The sequence below is a fragment of the Heterodontus francisci genome, chromosome 2 (genome assembly GCF_036365525.1).
Source record: "Heterodontus francisci isolate sHetFra1 chromosome 2, sHetFra1.hap1, whole genome shotgun sequence".
Taxonomy (NCBI): Eukaryota; Metazoa; Chordata; class Chondrichthyes; order Heterodontiformes; family Heterodontidae; genus Heterodontus; species Heterodontus francisci.
Genome location: NC_090372.1, coordinates 163,144,421 through 163,166,698, shown reverse-complemented (window position 1 = coordinate 163,166,698; position 22,278 = coordinate 163,144,421). Strand labels below are relative to the sequence as shown.

General features: G+C 43.1%; 1 protein-coding gene across 3 annotated transcripts in view; it reads left to right on the top strand.

Moving 5' to 3' along the window:
- The window catches only part of cubn (cubilin (intrinsic factor-cobalamin receptor)), a 403,204-nt gene that overhangs the window by 31,771 nt on the left and 349,155 nt on the right, over nt 1-22,278 (top strand). For all 3 annotated transcript variants that reach the window (XM_068013312.1, XM_068013303.1, XM_068013322.1), the window contains exons 5-10: nt 166-284; nt 2,249-2,483; nt 5,261-5,442; nt 7,214-7,376; nt 8,727-8,917; nt 11,918-12,074. In XM_068013312.1, coding sequence (XP_067869413.1) covers nt 166-284; nt 2,249-2,483; nt 5,261-5,442; nt 7,214-7,376; nt 8,727-8,917; nt 11,918-12,074 — 1,047 coding nt within the window. The remainder of the gene's footprint in view (nt 1-165; nt 285-2,248; nt 2,484-5,260; nt 5,443-7,213; nt 7,377-8,726; nt 8,918-11,917; nt 12,075-22,278) is intronic.

Sequence of the window (22,278 nt, the reverse complement as noted above, 5' to 3'; positions counted from 1 at the left end):
TATCTGCACAGAAATCCTGTGCTTTTATTCATGCACCTGACAAGAACAGGACATAAAGGGAGTTGAAAGAGAGACAGCTTCCTGCCTTCTCACGACTGAAATTGCAGCCTGTGAATTTTTCCAGCCGAAATGTTTTCAACTAAACAGTAATATGTTTTCTTGCAGCTTGCGGTGGATCCCTCTTTGGATTATCCGGCTCCTTCAGCTTTCCTCATAAACCTGCAAGCACACAGTATTATCGGGAAGTCAGCTGTGTCTGGGTGGTCAGGACATACCCTGACAAGGTATGTCAAAAGTCAAAGATAAGCTTACAACTTACACCCATTATAATGAAGTGTGTACATTTTTCAAGGGGCTCCCTGACTCCAATTGTGTCCTCCTTGGCCATCTCTGCAAGAGGGCTGATCTTATTGAACAAAATGATGCCTTTTCTTCACTGGTGGGCCTCATATTCACCATCTGGAGAGTCATATGCTGACCTCCACAGGTATGCTAGGTCCCAACTGATCTGGTGGGCAGGAACTCCTAGCATAGGGAGTCCCTGACCCTAGCTCCATCCCCCTTATTACATTTGCCTTGTAAAGGGCAAGCAGATATTCTTCCACTTGCAAGTTTGGAACCTCTTGGAAACAGTGGAGACCTGGCACAACCAGGTGTCTGCTGCTATCTGAGGAATTCTGTCCGTCAATCTGAAGCCAGAATTACAGCAGGAGAGTAGTGGAACCGACCTCGACCACCAACACATCCACCCCACCTCCCCCCCCACCCACGATGCCACACACACACACACACCCTCCCACAAGGAAATTTGTCCCAGTTATTGGCTTCAACACCCCATATCACTTCTCGTGAAACCTTCATTTATAACACAGGCACGGTTATTATGAAAAAAATGAGTCCATTCAGCTTTCAGTAAAATAAAGGCAAACTACTGCAGATGCTGGAAATCTGAAATAAAAACAAGAAATGCTGGAAGTACTCAGCAGAACTGAAGAAGGGTCACTGACCTGAAACGTTAACTCTGCTTCTCTCTCCACAGATGCTGCCAGACCTGCTGAGTATTTCCAGCATTTCTTGTTTTTATTTCAGCTTTCAGTAATGCCTTGTTCCTGATTGGTCATCGATAACAACCTGACTTTTAATATAATTATTCCATGATCTCAGTCAAACTGATCCCTTAACCTTCCCCTCCAGTGTATAACCTCCATTCCAGCTCACCATGACTCTGGATCCTATTGTTGTGGTCTGGGGTCACCCTGATCCTTGCTAATCCAGCCAGCGGCCACTCCAAATCCCAATGACTAACCTTGGACTCCAGACCCTACTCTCTCAGATGGGTTAATCCGTGGAGTTGGATTTTAGGAATTGAAAATTACTATTATGGTCCATAAAATAAGTTATTTTAACCTTTCCCTCCTATTATCAATCTCTTTTAGCATCAATTACACATTTCATCATGTTTACAAGTAATATCTTATACCATCACCTGCAGATGGATGCCTCAGCTCCACTTCTCCAGACTACCAAAATTACAAATTTAAAAAGTAACATCATAGTTTATGCCAGCTCAATTTACAGAATAAATACGCATAAAAATGATCTTCATTACCGTTTCCCATTTTCTATTCTGCTTTATAATAAAAGGAGCAATAAATAAGACAATGAGATCACAACAAGAAATCCAAATCAATTCATTTTGGTAGCATTCAACCAACACCACAGTGTCCTGGTTGATTTCGATCTCTCAACAGATATTGCTATAACAGATTTTATTTGATCATTTCTCTCATTGCTGTTTGAGGGAACCTTCCTGTGTGTGTATTGGCTGCCACATTTTCCTACATTACAACAGTGACCACATTTCAAAAATATTTCATTGGCTGAGATGTGCTTTGGAATGTTATGAGATTGTGAGAAGCACTGTATAAAATGGCACTAAACTTCTTCCTTTTATTCTAAGAAGACCTTGCCCTTTTTTAAACTTTACTACTTTTTTCATTCAATTTAATTAGAAAAGCTAAGTATTGTTGCCATAGTTAATTATATTAGTGTTTATATCTGTTATATGGGTTTATGCTTATAAATTTATTTTGTAACACTATTATCTGATTATTCACCAGTGAATACATTTACTAAGATTTTTACCATAGTGAAGTACTAAGCTACTTCCTACATCGTACATATTGTGCTGCTCATACCAATAACAATACAGCACGGTTTGCAGCTTGTTTTTTTCTTTGCCTCGTAGATTCTACATATTAGTTTCCCAGTCTTCCAGTTAGCGAGTAGTGACAATTGTAATGCTGATTTTCTACAAATCCATGATGGAGACTCCTCTTTAGCCAACATCATTGGAAGATATTGTGGCACCACAGTCCCAAAAGAGCTTGTCAGTTCCGATAATTCCTTATATTTTTGGTTCTCCTCTGATGTCTCAGGAAATAGTGATGGTTTCAAAGTTGCTTGGGATTCAAGAGAGCCGGGTGAGTGTTTGCAGTGATTTATGCAACTGGTTATTGGAAATGAATGGCTAGAAATTCCCTCCTTGCTCTTTGATGTTTCACTACTGGGTCTTTGCCCAGAGTAATCTAAAACTAATCCAACCACTTCACTTACTCCCCATAGCCCTGTATGTTGCTTTGCTGCAATTATCTATGTAATGTTCTTTTCAAAGATAATGTGATCTCACCCAGAACCGGTCCCAGTATCAAGGTATCTGCACAAAGAAATTTCTCCTAAGCTCTCTCCTCGTTGTCTTAGAAACAATTGTAAATTGATGATACTTGTTACTGACTCCCCAGTTATCTTTCACTATTCACAACATCAAAGCCCTTTGTAACTTTAAAACTTCTACTAAATCTCCTCTTAGTTTTGTCTGTTTCAGAGAAAATGGTTCCATTATCTCAAGTCTCTTGTTATAACTATAGTTTCCTATTCTGGTGAATATATTTGCTCTCTATGGCTTTAATGTCCTTTCTATATTTGGACACTCAAAATTGCATCTTGTACTTTAACTGTGGCCAAACCAATTTTTATACCAATTTATCATTATTTCTTTACTCTTGTGCTCTATGCCCCTGTTTATAAAACTAAAGTTACTGTTGCCATTTTTATCTACTTGCAATTGCATTTAAAGCAAATTATGTCTTTGAGCTCCCAGATCTCTTTTCATCCACAACCTTCAGCAACTTTCCGTTGAGTCTATGATCACATTTCTTTTTTTTCGTTCTGACCCAAATTATATTACTCACACTAATCCACATTAAATTGTAGCTGCTACCTATCTGACTGTTCCATTAGTCAATCTATACCTTCCTTTATAGTTAAACACACTGTTTACCAAGTCTCCTACATTACTGTTGTCAGCAAATTTAAAAACTATGCTCCCTATACCCAAGTCCAAATCTTCTATATAAAAGTGGATCCAGCACCAACAGCTGGGGCACATCACTCATCCAGTCTGTTCAATATCCATTTGTTCTAACGCTTTATTTCCTGTCCATCAACTAACTTTCTATCCATGCTGCTACATACCACATACCATAGAACAAGGCTCTTGAGTTACCTTATTAATTTTAAGAACATATGGAAAAGGAGCAGGAGTAGGCCATATGGCTCCTCGAGCCCGCTCTACTATTTAATGAGATGAATGATCCGCTACCTCATCTCTACTTTCCCACCATATTGTCACATCCTTTGGATCTCTTAGTGTGCAAAAATCTGTTGATCTCAGTTTTAAATATATTTAACAACAGAACATTCACAGACATCTGGCCCAGAAATTCTTGTCAGGACCAGAGTGGATACCTGAGAGTTCTCTAGATTGGAACTTGGAACAAGAGGCAGAAACTGGATCCACTGGGATTTCGCCCATTTTCTTGGTGCAGCCATCTTCCACTGAGAGACAAGGATGGATCTTCCATTCATTCTCCCTACATCAAGGGGACATATCTGGGAGCGTTTCAGGGCTACCCTGAGAATACTGTCCTTTACACCCTTATAAGATCTCAATAGAACTCTTACCAAACTATAGCTGACATGAGTACGGCTGAGGTCTTTGGGAAGGCTTCAGACAATCAGGAACAGAAAAATTTTCTGATTGTCTTTTTCCTGTGACCCGATGTATCCTTGCTGGTGCGTTGCAAGCTTACTGCATATTCAAATGATCCCACTACAGTGCAGTACTGAGTGAATGCTGCACAACTAGAGGTGTTGTCTTTCATATGAGACGTTCATAGAATCATAGCATTGCAACAGCACCGAAGAAGGCCATTTGGCTCATCGTGCCTGTGCCATCTCTTTGGAAGACTTATCCAATTAGTCTCACTCCCCTGTCCTTTTCCCACAGTCCTGCAATTTTTTCTCATCCAACTATTTATCCAATTCCCTTTTGAAAGTTAGTATTGAATCTGCATCCACCATCCTTTCAGGAAATGCACTCCAGATCATAATTTGCTGTGTAACCAAAGTTCTCCTCAACTCACCTCTGGTTCTTTACCACTTTAAACCAAAGCCCTGTCTACTCTCCCAGATGGCCATAAAAGATCCCATGGCACTATTCAAAGAAAAGCAGAGGAATTCTGCAATATTAGGCCAATATTTAACCCTCAACCAACATCACTAAAACAAATTATCTGGTCATTATCATATTACAGTATTTGGGAGCTTGCTGTGCACAATTTGGCTGCTTCGTTGTCAACATTACCGCGGTGACTACACTTCAAAAGTACTTCATTGGCTGTAAAGTGCATTGGCACATACTGACGATCTCCTGAGGTTGTGAAAGTCGCTATTTTCATACAAGTTCTTTCTTTCTGCCTCTGTCTCTCTCTGTCTCTGTCTCTCTCTGTCTCTGTCTCTCTCTGTCTCTGTCTCTCCCTCTTTCTCTGAAATGCCTTGGTGCAATTTTTAATGTTAGAAGCACTGTGAAAATCTTTGTTACAATGAAAAGCTATTGTGCTATTGTAATAGGCCAGTTTTAAATATACTAATAGTTTTTTTTTAATTGCTAGACCAGAACAAAGTTTGTAATGCTACCAGTGGCCATTATATGAATAATTTAAAACAGGAAAAAGAGAAACGTTTCACTACTCTTATTTGTATATCAAGTATCAGCAGTAAAGCTTACTTGTCATTTTCCTGAAAATCTCTTTTCCTTTAAAATATTTGTCAATATTTTAATGCCAGTTCTGTAAGAATATATCCCTTACTGTATAACAAACCTTATATTCTGCACCATCTGAACCTTTTACTTTTTCAGAGTGTGGTGGTCATCTCAGTGGAGCCTATGGTGTTATTAATTCACCGGGTTACCCAGGCAACTATCCACCCAACAGAGACTGCTATTGGACCATTTCTGTCAGCCCCAACTTGCTGATTACTTTTGCATTTGGACCCCTTTACATCGGACACCATCAAAATTGCAGTTTTGACTACCTAGAGGTAAAAAATGCTAAACACATACTTCAGAGACAAAATTCTTCAGCAGTTCCACAAACGTTGCCAGGCTGATACACTGGATCCCAATTGCATGGTCTAGTTTCCAGGAATCCCTTGTGGGTACAGAGCCTCCACCCTCCCCTACTCAGCCACTGATGGGGCAAAGGGGGATGGATGGGCAGAGCAGTAATCAGAAAACTTCAAACCCCATCATAACCAGGGCCAGATGTAGCGTGAAGGTCAGTACGCCAAGGAACAAGAAGTGTATTGGCCCCCTGAAGCACAGAAGTCAAGGTTTCCAGGCTAGAATCATGGATTCCCCAAATTCCTAAATACAATCGTTATTAATTTTCATAACTGTAACCCCATTTTGGGACTGCTTGGGGCAAATTTCTCTGTTTCTGCATCACTCCTTCCCACACTGTGGGCCAGATTTTATTCTGCCCTTTGAGACAGGCCCGGAGGTGGGGGTGGGGGGAGGTGGACAAACAAAATGGCAGGGGTGCCATTCCCAACATTGCCTGCGATCCCTGCCATTTTGTCACTCCCTGCCACTTAAGGGCCTCTTCCCCCGTCCACCAATTTTATTGAAGGCAGAGGGACCCACGATGCCGCCAAATAAAGCCTGGTGGTCTCCTAGTAGGGCCGGGTGGGAGATCCTCCTTTGTGGGCATCCAGGGCCCCCCCCCCGAGTGGTGATGACTTCCCCTCCCTGCCCCCACCTGCCCCCACCCGGCCAGGCAGACCGCTCCTGATCACTGCTCCCCCATCCATGACCTACCCCTTCAATTCAGGTCCTACTGAGGGCCGTTACCAGCAACACAGCAAGTTCCAATGTCAATTTGCCAGCGAGCTGCCTGGGGAGGCCCATCATGCATCTGTTGCTCACTGTTCTCATTTGAATTAAATCCAAGGCCCAGTATTGAGTGTTTTCTCCACCCAGTTTGTGCCAACCTGCCAACGTGAACCCAATTTCTAAGCCAATGTGTCTACCTAAGGCTGCCTGAATCTTTAAACTGGATGTGTCAGATACTTCATAGTTGGTTAGAAGATAAAAAGAAAACTATGTCTAAAATTTAATATTTGAACAAATGTTGAGCATGTCTGTATTTGATTTGAATAGCTTGGCTTCTCCTAGGGCAAACTATCCAGAGTCCAACCAACTAATGGAATCAATGTATCAAATTAAGCTATACATGATTTCTATGAGTGAAGCTGGTTTATAACTTGTTATGTAGTGCGTTAACATTTTAAAAAGCCATTATTAAGCTAAATCCTAGACAAAAATATTTTGTCTAGGATTTAGCTTAATAATGGCTTTTTAAAATGTTAACGCACTACATAACAAGTTATAAACCAGCTTCACTCATAGAAATCATGTATAGCTTAATTTGATACATTGATTCCATTTGTCACATAGTCTTGATTTAATAGTACAAGGAATATGCAGTGCCCAAGGAACAGTGGTTCTGGTACCTCTGGATTGGAACCATATTAGTGACCCCATAGTGTAGCGATGTGTGTGGTTTGATTCTTCATCTGTTTCTCTATGGTGTGTGTGTGTGTTAGATATTAGTAATGTTCTTCTTTACCATAGAAATGTACAGCACAGAAGGAGGCCATTTTTCCCTTTGTGTCCTATTTGCGATATAGTGTGTATGGTTTGGTACTTTCTCTCTGCATATTATGTATGGGTACATATAGTTCATGTGTACATAGTGTGCATACAGTAAAGTTGCAGTTATCAATACTTACTGCTTATTTTTACCTCTAGATTAGAGATGGTCTGCTAAACCAAGATCCCATCCTTCAGAAGTACTGTAGCACAGAAAGCCCTCCCCCTCTGCAGACATCTGGTCCTTCTGCAAGGATCCATTTCCACAGTGATAAAAATGTCAGTGACCGAGGGTTTCATATCGCATACATTACGTCACCATGTAAGCATGCATCAGATCTTATTAGACTTATTGCAGCTGTTTCAAAATTGTATGCTGTCCTGCACAACGTATTCTCCTATAGGTGATAGATATTGTCTTGTGGTTGATCTACATGGTAAAATGCAACAGGAACTAGTTTGAAAATAAGAACATGCCTCAGACAGTCTCAAAAATAATTCAGATACAACCAGTTTATTTAATTTGTTCTGTGAAGGCAGAATCCAAGACCATAAATATAAAATCAACAAACCTCAGGAAAAAAATTGAGATTAGAAAGATTTCTTTCCTCCCACGCAGCAGTGGAATGAGCTCCCACATAATAATTTATTGCTTTGTCACCTTTAAAAATGAACAGAAAAAATATCTAGTTAGGAACAGGATTGAAGTTTATAAGGATCAGTATAGGTGGAGAGGATTGAATACTGTGTAGAACAGGTCCAGGGTATATAAATAGATTAGTTTGACATTTTAGAACGAGGACTGTGGGAAAGGCTTTGCAGGAACTTTTCTGAGGAGGAAATGGCTATAATAGAACCATTGTGAAAAACTTGCCGAATTGACCTAATCATTTTTATTGCTCCATGTTTTATTCTCCCTAATGCAACAAAAACAATATCCCCGAGGACTTATCAACTTCATATAAATTGACAATTTCCTTCTCTGCAAGTATAATATAAGCATAAAAACATACAGAAAATACTAGAAGTACATTAACAGTAAATCAACCAGCATCAGTGGGAGACATATTTCCCGTATCACTGTCTCAGGTTTTAAAAAAAAAAATTCACGGGATGTGAGCACCGCTGGCAAGGCCAACATTGGTTGCCCATCCCTAATTGCCCTTGAGAAGGTGGTGGTGAGCTGCCTTCTTGAATCACTGCAGTCCATCTGGGGTAGGTACACCCACAGTGCTGTTAGGAAGGGAGTTCCAGGTTTTTGACCCAGCGACAGAGTGGCTCCTACAAGAGCTGAAGACTGATCAGAATTATTTTTTATTTGGCTGATTTGAGCTTCAGGATGATATCTGTTGCAGTGACAAGGCACTGTTCCAAATTTGGATGGGAGAACAAAGATGAGTTGAGGTAGGCACTACTGATGTGCCCTTCCAAGCACTGATGATCTACCAGGATATACAAATGACCTTATCCCAGGACTTGGGGCAGGGGTCTCCAGTCTGATGTTGAGATGTGAAGGGTTCCAGGAATTTCTGTGCCATTATTTTCTCACCAGTGTTATCAGTGGAGAATTAAAATAACTAGTGCTGCAACAAATGTCTGTGGTGTAAAGTCAAAATACTTTGGAACAAATGGTTGAACTAACAGTTGTACATTCTATCTTCTGAACAAATAGCTGACCCTGGCTGTGGAGGAACATATGAAGACAGTGAGGGCATTCTCACCTCCCCCAACTGGCCTAATCCATATCCCAGCAGCAAGCAGTGTATCTACATTATCCGGCAGCCCACTGCGGAGCGCATCCACCTCCAGTTCACATATATGGAGTTGGAATCCCATGACAGCTGTTCCTCAGACTACATAGAGGTGAATTATGTCTTCTCTACGCTTTACAAGTAGGATTTCAGGAGCTTTCAGTCTTAAGTGCTCTGGGGATAGATCATTTTAAAAGTAAATAGGTTGCAGTTGCTGTAATATAAGGACTCACAGAGTATGAGATGACTACTCTGATTTGGCACTGTGAATACATTTTTGTGAGGCACATTCTTTTCATCTCAACCAGCCAGTGAATTCACTGTTACTGACCTGAGATAAAGTATTGCCATGGGATTTTTTAGGGTTTATTGTGCTCAGTTCTTTCAAAAAAAAACCTAATTGTCATAATCACGTAAAATAGTAGATAGTTTTGTGACCAGACAGACCCTGATTCCATCTTTTCACTCTTTGCATCTGGATAAGTCATTACTGAGCTCTGCCTTTCCCAAGATAATCGTGCTATAGTTAAGAGTGAGTTAGGGAGGGACAACAAATAATGAAAGGTATAGCTTCCTGTAATAAGGAGGCAAGCTTTGTCATGAAGTTTGTAGATGCTGTATGTGGGCAAGTTACTGGAGAAAATAAAAAAGATTATAGCTGCCAGCACTTTTTTTTTTATTAATATGTCTGTTAGACACAGAGCTGCTGTGTCCATGAATCTGATCTGGTTAGAAGACTATCTGTTCCTTTGAACAGTGTTTCAGACAATACACATGACTTGACTCATGGCCAAAAGGGAATTGTGATTCACTAAAAGTTTGATTGAATATAATTCTGTTTTAATAAGACTGATTCAAACCCATTGGTGAATTTGGATCAAGCTTAAATCACAGTAATGCATTGATAACATTTTTAAAGTTTTCCACCTAAATATTTCAGCCTGTACAAATTCGACACGCTGTGTAAGAGCATTCTGTTTGGTATTTGTAGCTTTCATGCGCTATGGTCAATGATAGTTTGACATCCTCTATTGAATCTAATTGAGTGGGCTGAGCAGGAGTCTGGTAGTCCAGTTTGAGACATTGCATTCTTTGTTATTCCAGAAATGTTTCACTAAGGTCCAATTGGCAAATTAAAAACTTTCAAATGTTCTCCATTGGCTGTGGCAATGACATGGAAAATCCCTAAAAATATATTAAATCTGGACAGAAATGTGCCTTGTATTATTTCTACTGTAGTGGTGTTTCCAAAGTGAAAGGTAATGATCTCTTACAGAGCAAATAAAAGGATTCACCAACAGTTCTATTTATTCTATCCAAGTTATGCACATACTTAGCTTGTTATGTTTTGAATTTTCAGCAGTGGTAAGCATAGTCACTAATAGTGCACAATGTGACAAATTGTGATAAACCAGGTCAGAGAAATATCATTTATAGTTAACATAAAAGGAACTAAATACATAGCTGCCCTTGGTTGGCATGTTATGGGTGTGACTACCCTCATGTTCCTTTTATTATAATAGTTTCAAAAAAAAAATTCAAAACAAGTCAATTGCTTTATTATAATATAATAGTTATGATATTGCTTTGTAATTATCTGTTTCTATATTATTATGCAACCTCCAGAGCACCAATTGGCACCAAAAAAAACATTAATTTGTGCTAATATAATGACACCCATTTACCAGTGTCAGCTGAGGACCTCTTTTCTAGATCACAGATTGGGCCTGCAGCAGGCTGCCAGATAGGATATAAAAACAATAACCTAAAATCCTGAGGTCCATGATCATTCACCAGAGTGTGTGGTGGGGAGGAACTACTGCTCATCCTCTGATTTCAATGCTGACCATGCCTGAAATTGTGGCATCAGCTCATTGGAATATTGCTGGGCATATATTGGAGCACTGTGAGTGGGAGGGTTACAAAATATGTGCAAAGGCATGGAGGCACAACCTCTGAGTGCACAGCTGCAGCATGGGTGGCTGTAATAGTTGCTCTGAAGTCTTAGAGCCCTCAGCTGACTGTTGAGTCAGTCCACCTGCTACCCCAGAGGTATCCGTTTCTGGCATTCTGACGCTTGTGCTTTAAAGGTTTCCAGTACATATGTTTAGTTTAGTTTAGAGATACAGCACTGAAACAGGCCCTTCGGCCCACCGAGTCTGTGCCGACCATCCACCACCCATTTTATACTAATCCTACACCATTTCCATATTCCTACCACATCCCCACCTGTCCCTATATTTCCCTACCACCTACCTATACTAGGGGCAATTTATAAAGGCCAATTTACCTATCAACCTGCAAGTCTTTGGCATGTGGGAGGAAACCGGAGCACCCGGAGGAAACCCACGCAGACACAGGGAGAACTTGCAAACTCCACACAGGCAGGACCCGGAATTGAACCCGGGTCACTGGAGCTGTGAGGCTGCGGTGCTGACCACTGCGCCACTGTGCCGCCCATGTGAAACTGTCAGTTGAAGGCGTTAAGAAAGAGGGTTGATTGCTACTCTCTAGAGACACAGTGACATGTGCGCCCAAACCTTATAATCCTTGGTGCTGCAGGATCAGGGATGTTAATGGCCGGTGTTATCATAGGCCTAATAGTCATAAAGAGCTCTTGGAGACCCTGTGAATGTATTTTCTTTAAAGCATCTATTGAAGCATTGTTAGCTGCCACTCCAGAAACCATGTGTCTCCTAAGAGGTTTTTCTTAGTATCTTGATGTTGCTGCAGTTTCCGAGGCTGTAACAGTGTCCAGGGGGTTCTTCAGGTCATGAGAAGTTTTCAGCAATATGTTGCAAATGTGGGAATCCTCCCACTTATCCATATCTCAACCATATATGTGGAAACTATCTCCCCTGCCACCACATGACATTGATGCTCCCAAATCATTTGGTCTTTCGAAGACTGACTTCTGTGATCCTGGACTCCTCAGCCAAGAGTGAACATTTTCTTCCCCCTCTGTGGTGGAGCAATGGTCTCCCTCTCTTCCACTCCTAGGTCCTCATTTTCACTACTGCTCAATGATTCATCTGCTGACAGCCCTTTCAGTTGTTTAACTAATCCCTTGCAACTGGGTTTAATCTTTCTCTAACTCTTATTTGGATTTTAGGTTCGTGATGGTGAAGCAGAAACAGATCCTCTAATCGACAGGTTCTGTGGTTCTATCATCCCAGCCCCCATTACCACTAGTGGAAACAAACTGTGGCTTAAATTTAAAGCAGATATTTCTGACTCAAAAGAAGGTTTCCGTGCAGTTTATAAAGTTGGTAAGGATTCCCTTTTACTTTTATTTATAAGGCCTGGACAATGATAAAATACAACAGTAATGTATGCCTTACATGCACCCTGTGGCATGGTAGAGTATTAATTTGTTGTAGCATAAAATGGGAGACACAGGCCAGCACTGTTAGTTTCCACAGAGTGATTTTCTGGCCATGCTGTAGCATTTCCATCTATAGCAGGATTCCAGTTGTTTGAGATTTCATCCCCTATACAGATACGACAAGCTTTGCTAGTAATCCTCAAATCTATCGCAGTTTTGGAGGCAGCATTTTCAAAAAAATGGCTACAATATAAGAGCAGCTAGAGTCCAAATTAAACAGATTGAGATGCATCCAATGTATATACAGGGTAAGAAAGGGGATTCTGAAACAAAGCAAAAAGTGCTGGAAATATCCAGCAGGTCTGGCAGCATCTGTGGAGAGAGAAGCAGAGTTAACGTTTCAGGTCAGTGACCTTTCATCAGAACTGGCAAAGGTTAAAAAAGAATTAGGTTTTAAGCAAATGAAGGGGAGGGGAGTGGGGGAGAGAACAAAGGGGAAGGTGTTTGATAGGGCAGAGGGAGATTAAATAACAAAGCTGTCCTGGGACAAAGGCAAAGCATCTGTTCATGCTTGTGGTGAAAGACAAAGCATTAGTCCAGAGTGTTAATAGTGGAATAATGACCAGGTCTGACAGCATAAAAAGCAGGCACATGGTTAAAAAGTAAAATATAAAAAAAAGGCCAGTCATGCTCTGAAGTTATTGAACTCAATGTTCAGTCCACAAGGCCTAATCGAAAGATCAGGTGCTGTTTGTCGAGCTTGCATTGATGTTCACTGGAACACTGGAGCAGGCCAAAGACAGAAATGTGAGCATGAGAGCAGGAGGGAGTGTTGAAATAGCAAGCAACTGGAAGCTCAGGGCTATGCTTTCGGACTGATCAGAGGTGTTCAGGAGGTTTTGCTTTAATTTTAAGGAAGGGGATTCACTGACTTAATGTAACTGACCTACTTTTGTCAGTAATGACAACATGGAGTGCTTGCCTATTCATGAGAATAAATTGTAATTTAAAAAAAGTATGTTGAAGGTGTGCCCTGAATAAAGGACACAAATTTCTGGAAGTCCCACTGCACCAGTAAACTTCCTATACTTGAGGACAGTTAGATAATAGGAGTCTGAAAAGTTGCATGAGCTGTGCCTATTGCAACAGTATCCCAGAGAATTGGAACAACTCCATATCACTCCACAAGAAGAAAACAGGCTGGACAAGGGCCCAGCAGCCTGGGTGATGTTCTTTTACAGTTCAAAACCAACAGATCAGCTGCACTTATGGCCAAGTTTATGAATCTCCTCTAGCACCAATTATCTTAGCCTAGTAAAATTTGGAGCCCTTTTAAAGGCTTTGATGCACACATACCAGCTGTCTGCAGGTGTACTGAGGCCTACCAAGAGTGCAATACCCAGGAAAACCCAGGAACACCCGCATACATGACCCATGACACAGGAATAGTGAACAAATGAACTTCCATCAGAATTTAAAGGAGCAGTGGAACTGGGGTAGAGTGCTAGTGCAACCGGGTTTTAAAAAAAAGGAAAAAGAAGCACGCCAAGAGATCGGAGGCTGCATATGAAGGAGTGGGAGCAGAGCAGAGATTCAAAAAGCACACCAGGAGATTGGAGGCTAGATATAAAGGAGCAGGAGCCAAATCAAACACAGGAGCAATCAAAATGTAATGTTAGAGTGACATCACAACAGAAAGATGAAGGAAAGAAGATCCTGAGGTTTTGTTTTAGGTACATATGTAAGTTCAGTATCTAAATACCACTTGCATGTTTAGTAATTTTTAGCATCTGGTCAATTAGTTCAAAAATCAGACAGCCCAGAGGTAGAGGAGTGCAAGTGGCAAGGAGAGAAATAAAAACACCTGAAGTGACGTTTGCGCAAGGAAGTAGCTGGTGACCGTTTATTTATTTAAGTCTTAAGTTTATTTCTGTTAAGTCAGTTAACAGTTTTATAAATAAAGGAAAAGCAGGCCATCTTAGTGCCATGGAGTACACATCATGGGAACTCCAGGACACCTTTTCTGTCCTGGACAATCACATGTGCACAAAGTGTTGTCAGCTTCAGCAGCTCGAGCTCCAGGTTGAGCAGCAGCTGGTGTCACTGAGGTACATCTGCCAGATTGGGAGTTTTGTGCACAGCACGTTTTTTGATGTGGTCACCCTGCAGCTTAAGGTACGCAGGCAGAGAGGCATTGGGCATCTGTCAGACAGTCAAGAAGATCAGGCAGGAAGTGCAGGAGTCCTCTGAGTGTATCTCATTCACCAACCACTATTCTGTTCTGAATACTGCTGAGTGTGATGGACCACTGCTTGCCCACCCTCAGGGGCAGGAGGAACATTGGAAAAGCAATAGTGAAAGGGGCTTCAATAGAGGAACAGGCATTTCTGCGACTGCAGACATGAATCTAGGATGGTATGTTGCTTCCTTGGTGCCAGGGTCAAGGATGTTACTGAATGATTCCAAAGCACTCGGAGAGGGGAGGATCAACAGCCAGCAGTTGTGTTCCATATTGGTACCAACGACAGAGGTAGAAAGATGGATGTGTTCCTGCAGAGTTTATGGAGCTAGGTAGGAACCTAGCAAGCAGGACCTCAGATTACTTCCAGTGCCATGCACAAGTGACTATAGAAATAGGGGGATAGAACAGATGAATGTGGTTGATGTGGTGTACATGGACTACCAAAAGGTATTTGATAAAGTGCAAAGTTAGAGCCCATGGAATAAAAGGGACAGTAGCAGCATGGATATGAAATTGACTGATTGATAGGAAACAGAGAGTAGTGGTGAACGGTTGTTTTTCAGACTGGAAGAGAGTATATAGTGGGGTTCCCCAATGTTGGTGTTGGGACCCCTGCTTTTCTTGATATATATTCATGATCCAGACTTGGGTGTACAGGAACAATTTCAAAATTTGCAGATGACACCAACTTTGAAATACTGTGAATTATGAGGAAGATTATGTTTTATTTTTTCATGGGATGTTGACATCACTGGCAAGGCCAGCATTGATGTCCATCCCTATTTGGCCCGAACAACTGAGTGGCTTGCTAGGCCATTTCAGAGGGTAGTTAAGAGTCAACCACATGTGGGTCTGGAGTCATATGTTGGCCAGCAAATTTCCTTCTCTAGAGAACATTCGTGAACCAGATGGGATTTTACAACAATCGATGGTAGTTTCTTGACACCATTACTGAGACTAGATTTTAATTGCAGATTTTTATTAATTAATTGAATTTAAATTCAACCAGCTACCATGGTGGGATTTGAACTGGTGTACCCAGGGCATAGCCTAGGCCTCTGGATTACTAATTCAGTAACACTGGGCTGACTTTTATGTGTCCCCAGCGGGTCGGATGGTGGCATGGGGGCAGCATAAAATTGAGTGGGAAGCTCCGGGAGGCCTACCCACCCCGAATCTGCCTCTGACCAAGTTCACGGCGTCAGGCGGGGGGGTGGGAAATGGCCTGCCCGCCCGAGGCCAGTCAAGGCGCTTAAGTGGCCACTTAACGGCCACTTAAGGGCCCTCGCCAGCCTCCACGGGTATTTTACCCATGGCAAGCGGGTGTGCTGGGGACGTGAAAGGCCACCCAGTGATAGCTGCCGGCCTTTCCGCGCCCCGGGGGGTGCCATGGCAATCAGGCACAGGGTGCCTGATTGAGGGATGCCCCCGCCTCCCAACCCACCCCCGGGACCCAAGACGCCTCCTCTCCCCCCATACGACCACTCCAGCCTCATCAGGGAAGGATCGATCCCCTGGTGAAGCAACCTTAACTTACCTTTCCTCCAGGCTCCTTGGCGTCGGCTAAGCTGTAGTCCCAGCAGTGGCCACTGCTCCCGGTGGCGCTGCTGGGACTAAGAGCTGCTGGACCGCTGATTGGCCGGTAGCTCACAGAGGCGGGACCTCCTCCCTCAAGTGGGTGGAGGTCCTGCCTCGGGATAATTACAGCCCGGGGATCCATAAAATACAGGACGGATCCCCGGGCTGGGTGGAAGCGGGTTCGCCACTGACTTTCACGTCAGTGGCGAATTCCCATCCGCCTAAGGTAAAATTCAGCCCACTATCACTAAACCACCGTCTCCTGGAAATAAACTTCAAAACAACATAGTCTGGTGAAATGGGGCAGGCAAGTGACAGATGAAATTTAATGCAGAGAAGTGTGAAGTGGTTTATTTTAGTAGGAAAGCGAGGAGAGACAATAAAAAATAAAGGGTACAATTCTAAACGAGGTGCAGGAGCAGAGGCATATGTGCACAAATCATTAAAGATGGCCAGGCAGGTTGAGAAAGTAGTTAATAAGACATTTGGGGCCCTGGGCTTTATAAGTAGGGGCATAGAGTAGAAAAGCAAAGAAGTTATGATAACCTGTATAAACTACTGATTTGGCCTCAACTGGAATATTGTGTCCAGTTCTGGGCACCACACTTTAGGAAGGTTGTGAAGACATTAGAGAGGATGCAAAAAAGATTCGTGAGAATGTTTCCAGGAATGAGGAACTTCAGATGCATGGATAGATTGGAGAAGCTGACACTGTTTCCGTGGAGAAGGGAAGATTAAGAGGAAATTTGACAGTGGTGTTTAAAATCACGAGGGGTCTGGACAGAGTAGATAGGGAGAAACTGTTTCCATTGACAGAAGGATTGAGAACCAGAGGACACTGATTTAAGGTGATTGGCAAAAGAAGCAACAGTGATACGAGGGAAAACCTTTTTATGTGGTGAGTGGTTGGAATCTGGAGTGCATTGCTTGAAACTGTGTTGGTGGCAGATTCAATTGTGGCCTTCAAAGGAGAATTCGATCATTATTTGAAGAGAAAAAAATTTTCAGGGCTCCGGGGAAATGGCGAGGAGTGGGACTAATTGAGTTGCTCTTGAAGAGTGCAGGTCCGGACACGACGGGCCAAATGGTCTCCTTCTGTGCTGTAACCATTCTATAATTCTAACCCCAAATCCTGTTCCCCAGCATGGAGGAAGTTAGGCTTTGTGTCCTTCCTAGTCCCAGGAAATTCAGGATCAAAGTGAGTAAAAAGAACCAAATAAAAAGCAGAGGTTTAGATTTTTGTTTCCACCATCTGGTTGATAATCTGGTGGAGTGGATTGCCCAACCAATTTAAAATTCAAAAGCAAAATACTATGAATGCTGGAAATCTGAAATAAAAACAGAAAATGCTGGAAATACTCAGCAGGTCTAGCTGCATCTGTGGAGAGAGAAACAGAGTTGAAGTTTCAGGTCTGTGGCCTTTCAGCAGAACTGAGAAAAATTAGAAATGTAATAGGTTTTGAGCGAGTGAAATGGGGGAGGGTGGAAGAAGAACAAAAGGGAAGGTCAGTGATCGGGCAGAGGGTGGAAGAGATTAAATGACAAAAGGTTTCATGTTACAAAGCCAAGTAAAGAAACAAAAGATGTGTCTGGATGAGGTGCAGGTGGCAGTATAGCAGCTGGCTGAACACAAGGTAAAGGGATTAAGAAAGAAACAAGGGGCTGGGGGTTGGAAAAAAACAGCAAATAAAACACGAGAAAAGGAAAAAAAAAATGGGAACAGAGGTTATGATCTAAAATTTTTGAACTCAATGTTGAGTCCGGAGGGCTGTAAAGTGCCCAGCTGAAAGATGAGGTGCTGTTCCTCGAGCTTGCGTTGTCCTTCGTTGGAACACTGCAGCAGGCCAAGGACAGAGAGGTCAGTGTGGGAGCAAGGTGGAGAATTAAAATGACAAGCAACTGGGAGCTTGGGGTCATGCTTGCGGACTGAACAGAGGTGTTCCAGTCTGTGTTTAGTCTCCCCAATGTAAAGGAGACCCACATTGCAAGCAGTGAATACAGCATATTAAATTGAAATAAGTACAAGTAAATCTCTGTTTCACTTGTTTAGAATCCGCCTGCTTCTCATTCCTTTGATTTCAATGAGTTTCATAAGGAGCGGGTGATCTGCTGAACCAGATTATGTGCCAGGTGGTAAAGATAAAAATCTATCCCAGAGAGGTAAAACACAACAATGAGGCAGAGAAAGAGAAAACAAAAGAAAGGAAACAGCAGAGAGAATTAAAGCTAGATAAAGGGTCGGAGTAAGCTTCTGTGGAGCATAAAAATCTGCCTAGACCATTTGGGGCAAATGACCTATTTCTGTGCTGTAAGATGTGCTATATAATATGTAACCATGGAAGAAAAATAAATAAACAGAGAAAAGAGAGAGAAGGAAAAGACACAGATTTTTTTTTTAATTATTCATTCATGGGATGTGGGCGTCACTGGCCAGGCCAGCATTTATTGCCCATCCCTAATTGCCCTTGAGAAGGTGGTGGTGAGCTGCCTTCTTGAACCGCTGTAGTCCATGTGAGGTCGGTACACCCACAGTGCTGTTAGGGAGGGAGTTCCAGGATTTTGACCCAGCGACAGTGCAGGAACGGATGTTACAATAAGTAAAAGAACATCTGAAAGGTAGCAATACAGGGAGGTAGAGAAGAACAGTGGCATGTGAAGAAGTATTGACTAGGTAACATTATGCTTGGGTTTAAAAAAAAATCATGGCCGGAATTCTACCAGCCCCTTGGCGATGGCCTGGGAGGTGGTAAGGCTGGCAAAATTCCATGGGAAAACGTTGGGCATGTGCCCGATGTCTTCCGCCACCATGCCATTTTGCCAGTGGCGGGGAAGATGGCAGATGTGCTACCCATTGGTAGCTCAATTGAGCCACTTAAGTGGCCAATTAAGGCCCTCTTCCCGCCTCCTTGGGCATTTTGCCAGCGGCAGAGGGGCCACTACTACGTGGAGAAACCATCCAGAGCAAACTGGCAGCCTCCCTGCAAAATCTGGCGGGGGTGGGGTGGGCCCTGCTTTTTGTGCATACTATGGCCCATGGAGGGGCCCACCAGTGGCAATGGACGCCCCTTTTGGCAATGGCGTCTCCTGCCCTCATCTACTCACCCATGCAATCGCCGAGGCCTGCCAGCCTGGCCCCGGTGTTCACAGACCCCACTTACCTGTCTTCGAGGGCGCAGGACCAACTGCCACTTTAGGGCCTCCTGCTGCTGCCGCTGATATTTTAGCAGCAGCGGGTGGGTGGCTGAGGTCTCCCAGGAACTGCACACCAGGTGAAACCTGGCAGCCTCCTTGCAGGCTGGGGGGCAGCCCTCCTGATCGGGTACCCTGTGCTCCATGGAGGGCCCCCACTCCCATGGCCCAACCATTGCACAACATTTGCCCCCTACCCCACCACCCAACCAAACCCCCTTGCCTGTGGCGCTGCTGAAGCTGCAAAACTGCTGGCCTATTCTTGGGGATGGCAGCCCTGGGGTTGGCACTTATTTGGCCACTGGATGGAATATGTTTCCCTGGGTCCCATCACTGGCCAAAGCCACTGCACACTTATAATGGAACAAGGGTAAGCTAACTGATCCTGCATTCCAAGAGGCTCTGAGATGGGGATGATTGTCTGAGCTTTGTTGTGTTTGAGCATGCCTTCTGCAGGGAGAACAGGATTAGTGAATTTACCCTATTTAAAAGAAAAATAGAAGTTCTTTATTGCTTTCATATACATGTCTTTTTTGTGTTCACATTTGTATGTAAAATCTGTGAGTAATTAGGACATTTAGAGCTAATAAAGGGAAGTCTTTTGTATATCAGTCTGAGCTGAATTCAAATTCAGATCCCAATGAAGAAAATACCTTTTCTAATGTACTCTTGTCACTCAATCCCCTCAAGTAGAGGAAAGGATAGCGAAGATGATTCTCGACAGGAGCGAGAGTAACAGGGTAGTGGTTATGGGGGACTTTAACTTTCCAAATATTGACTGGAAATACTATAGTTCGAGTACTTTAGATGGGTCTGTTTTTGTCCAGTGTGTGCAGGAGGGTTTTCTGACACAGTATGTGGACAGGCCAACCAGGGGCGATGCCACATTGGATTTGGTACTGGGTAATGAACCCGGCCAGGTGTTCGATTTAGATGTAGGTGAGCACTTTGGCGATAGTGATCACAATTCGGTTAGGTTTACCTTAGCGATGGGCAGGGACAGGTATATACCGCAGGGCAAGAATTATAGCTGGGGGAAAGGAAATTATGACGCGATTAGGCAAGATTTAGGATGTGTAGGATGGGGAAGGAAACTGCAGGGGATGGGCACAAACGAAATGTGGAGCTTATTCAAGGAGCAGCTAATGCGTGTCCTTGATAAGTATGTACCTGTCAGGCAGGGAGGAAGTTGTCGAGCGAGGGAGCCATGGTTTACTCAAGAAGTTGAAGCGCTTGTCAAGAGGAAGAGGGCGGCTTATGTTAGGATGAGACGTGAAGGCTCAGTTAGGGCGCTTGAGAGTTACAAGCTAGCCAGGAAGGATCTAAAGGGAGGGCTAAGAAGAGCAAGGAGAGGACACGAGAAGTCATTGGCGGATAGGATCAAAGAAAACCCTAAGGCTTTCTATAGGTATATCAGGAATAAACGAATGATAAGAGTTAGAACAGGGCCAATCAAGGATAGTAGTGGAAAGTTGTGTGCAGAATCAGAGGAGATAGGGGAAGCGTTAAATGAATATTTTTCGTCAGTATTTACAGTAGAGAAAGAAAATGTTGTCGAGGAGAATACTGAGATACAGACTACTAGGCTAGATGGGATTGAGGTTCACAAGGAGGAGGTGTTAGCAATTTTGGAAAGAGTGAAAATAGATAAGTCCCCTGGGCCAGATGGGATTTATCCTAGGATTCTCTGGGAAGCCAGGGAGGAGATTGCAGAGCCGTTGTTGTTGATCTTTAAGTCGTCATTGTCGACAGGAGTAGTGCCGGAGGACTGGAGGATAGCAAATGTTGTCCCCTTGTTCAAGAAAGGGAGTAGAGACAGCCCTGGTAATTATAGACCTGTGAGCCTTACTTCGGTTGTGGGTAAAATGTTGGAAAAGGTTATAAGAGACAGGATTTATAATCATCTTGAAAAGAATAAGTTCATTTGCGATAGTCAGCACGGTTTTGTGAAAGGTAGGTCGTGCCTCACAAACCTTATTGAGTTTTTCGAGAAGGTGACCAAACAGGTGGATGAGGGTAAAGCCGTGGATGTGGTGTATATGGATTTCAGTAAGGCGTTTGATAAGGTTCCCCACGGTAGGCTATTGCAGAAAATACGGAAGTATGGGGTTGAAGGTGATTTAGAGCTTTGGATCAGAAATTGGCTAGCTGAAAGAAGACAGAGGGTGGTGGTTGATGGCAAATGTTCATCCTGGAGTTTAGTTACTAGTGGTGTACCGCAAGGTTCTGTTTTGGGGCCACTGCTGTTTGTCATTTTTATAAACGACCTGGATGAGGGTGTAGAAGGGTGGGTTAGTAAATTTGCGGATGACACGAAGGTCGGTGGAGTTGTGGATAGTGTCGAAGGGTGTTGTAGGGTACAGAGGGACATAGATAGGCTGCAGAGCTGGGCTGAGAGATGGCAAATGGAGTTTAATGCGGAGAAGTGTGAGGTGATTCACTTTGGAAGGAGTAACAGCAATGCAGAGTACTGGGCTAATGGGAAGATTCTTGGTAGTGTAGATGAGCAGAGAGATCTTGGTATCCAGGTACATAAATCCCTGAAAGTTGCTACCCAGGTTAATAGGGCTGTTAAGAAGGCATATGGTGTGTTAGCCTTTATTAGTAGGGGGATCGAGTTTCAGAGCCACGGGGTCATGATGCAGCTGTACAAAACTCTGGTGAGGCCGCACCTGGAGTATTGCGTGCAGTTCTGGTCACCGCATTATAGGAAGGATGTGGAAGCTTTGGAAAGGGTGCAGAGGAGATTTACTAGGATGTTGCCTGGTATGGAAGGAAGGTCTTACGAGGAAAGGCTGAGGGACTTGGGGTTGTTTTCGTTAGAGAGAAGGAGGAGGAGAGGTGACTTAATAGAGACATACAAGATAATCAGAGGGTTAGATAGGATGGATAGTGAGAGTCTTTTTCCTCGGATGAGGATGGCAAACACGAGGGGACATAGCTTTAAGTTGAGGGGTGAAAGATATAGGACAGATGTCAGAGGTAGTTTCTTTACGCAGAGAGTAGTAGGGGCGTGGAACGCCCTGCCTGCAACAGTAGTAGACTCGCCAACTTTAAGGGCATTTAAGTGGTCATTGGATAGACATATGGATGAAAATGGAATAGTGTAGGTCAGATGATCGGCGCAACATCGAGGGCC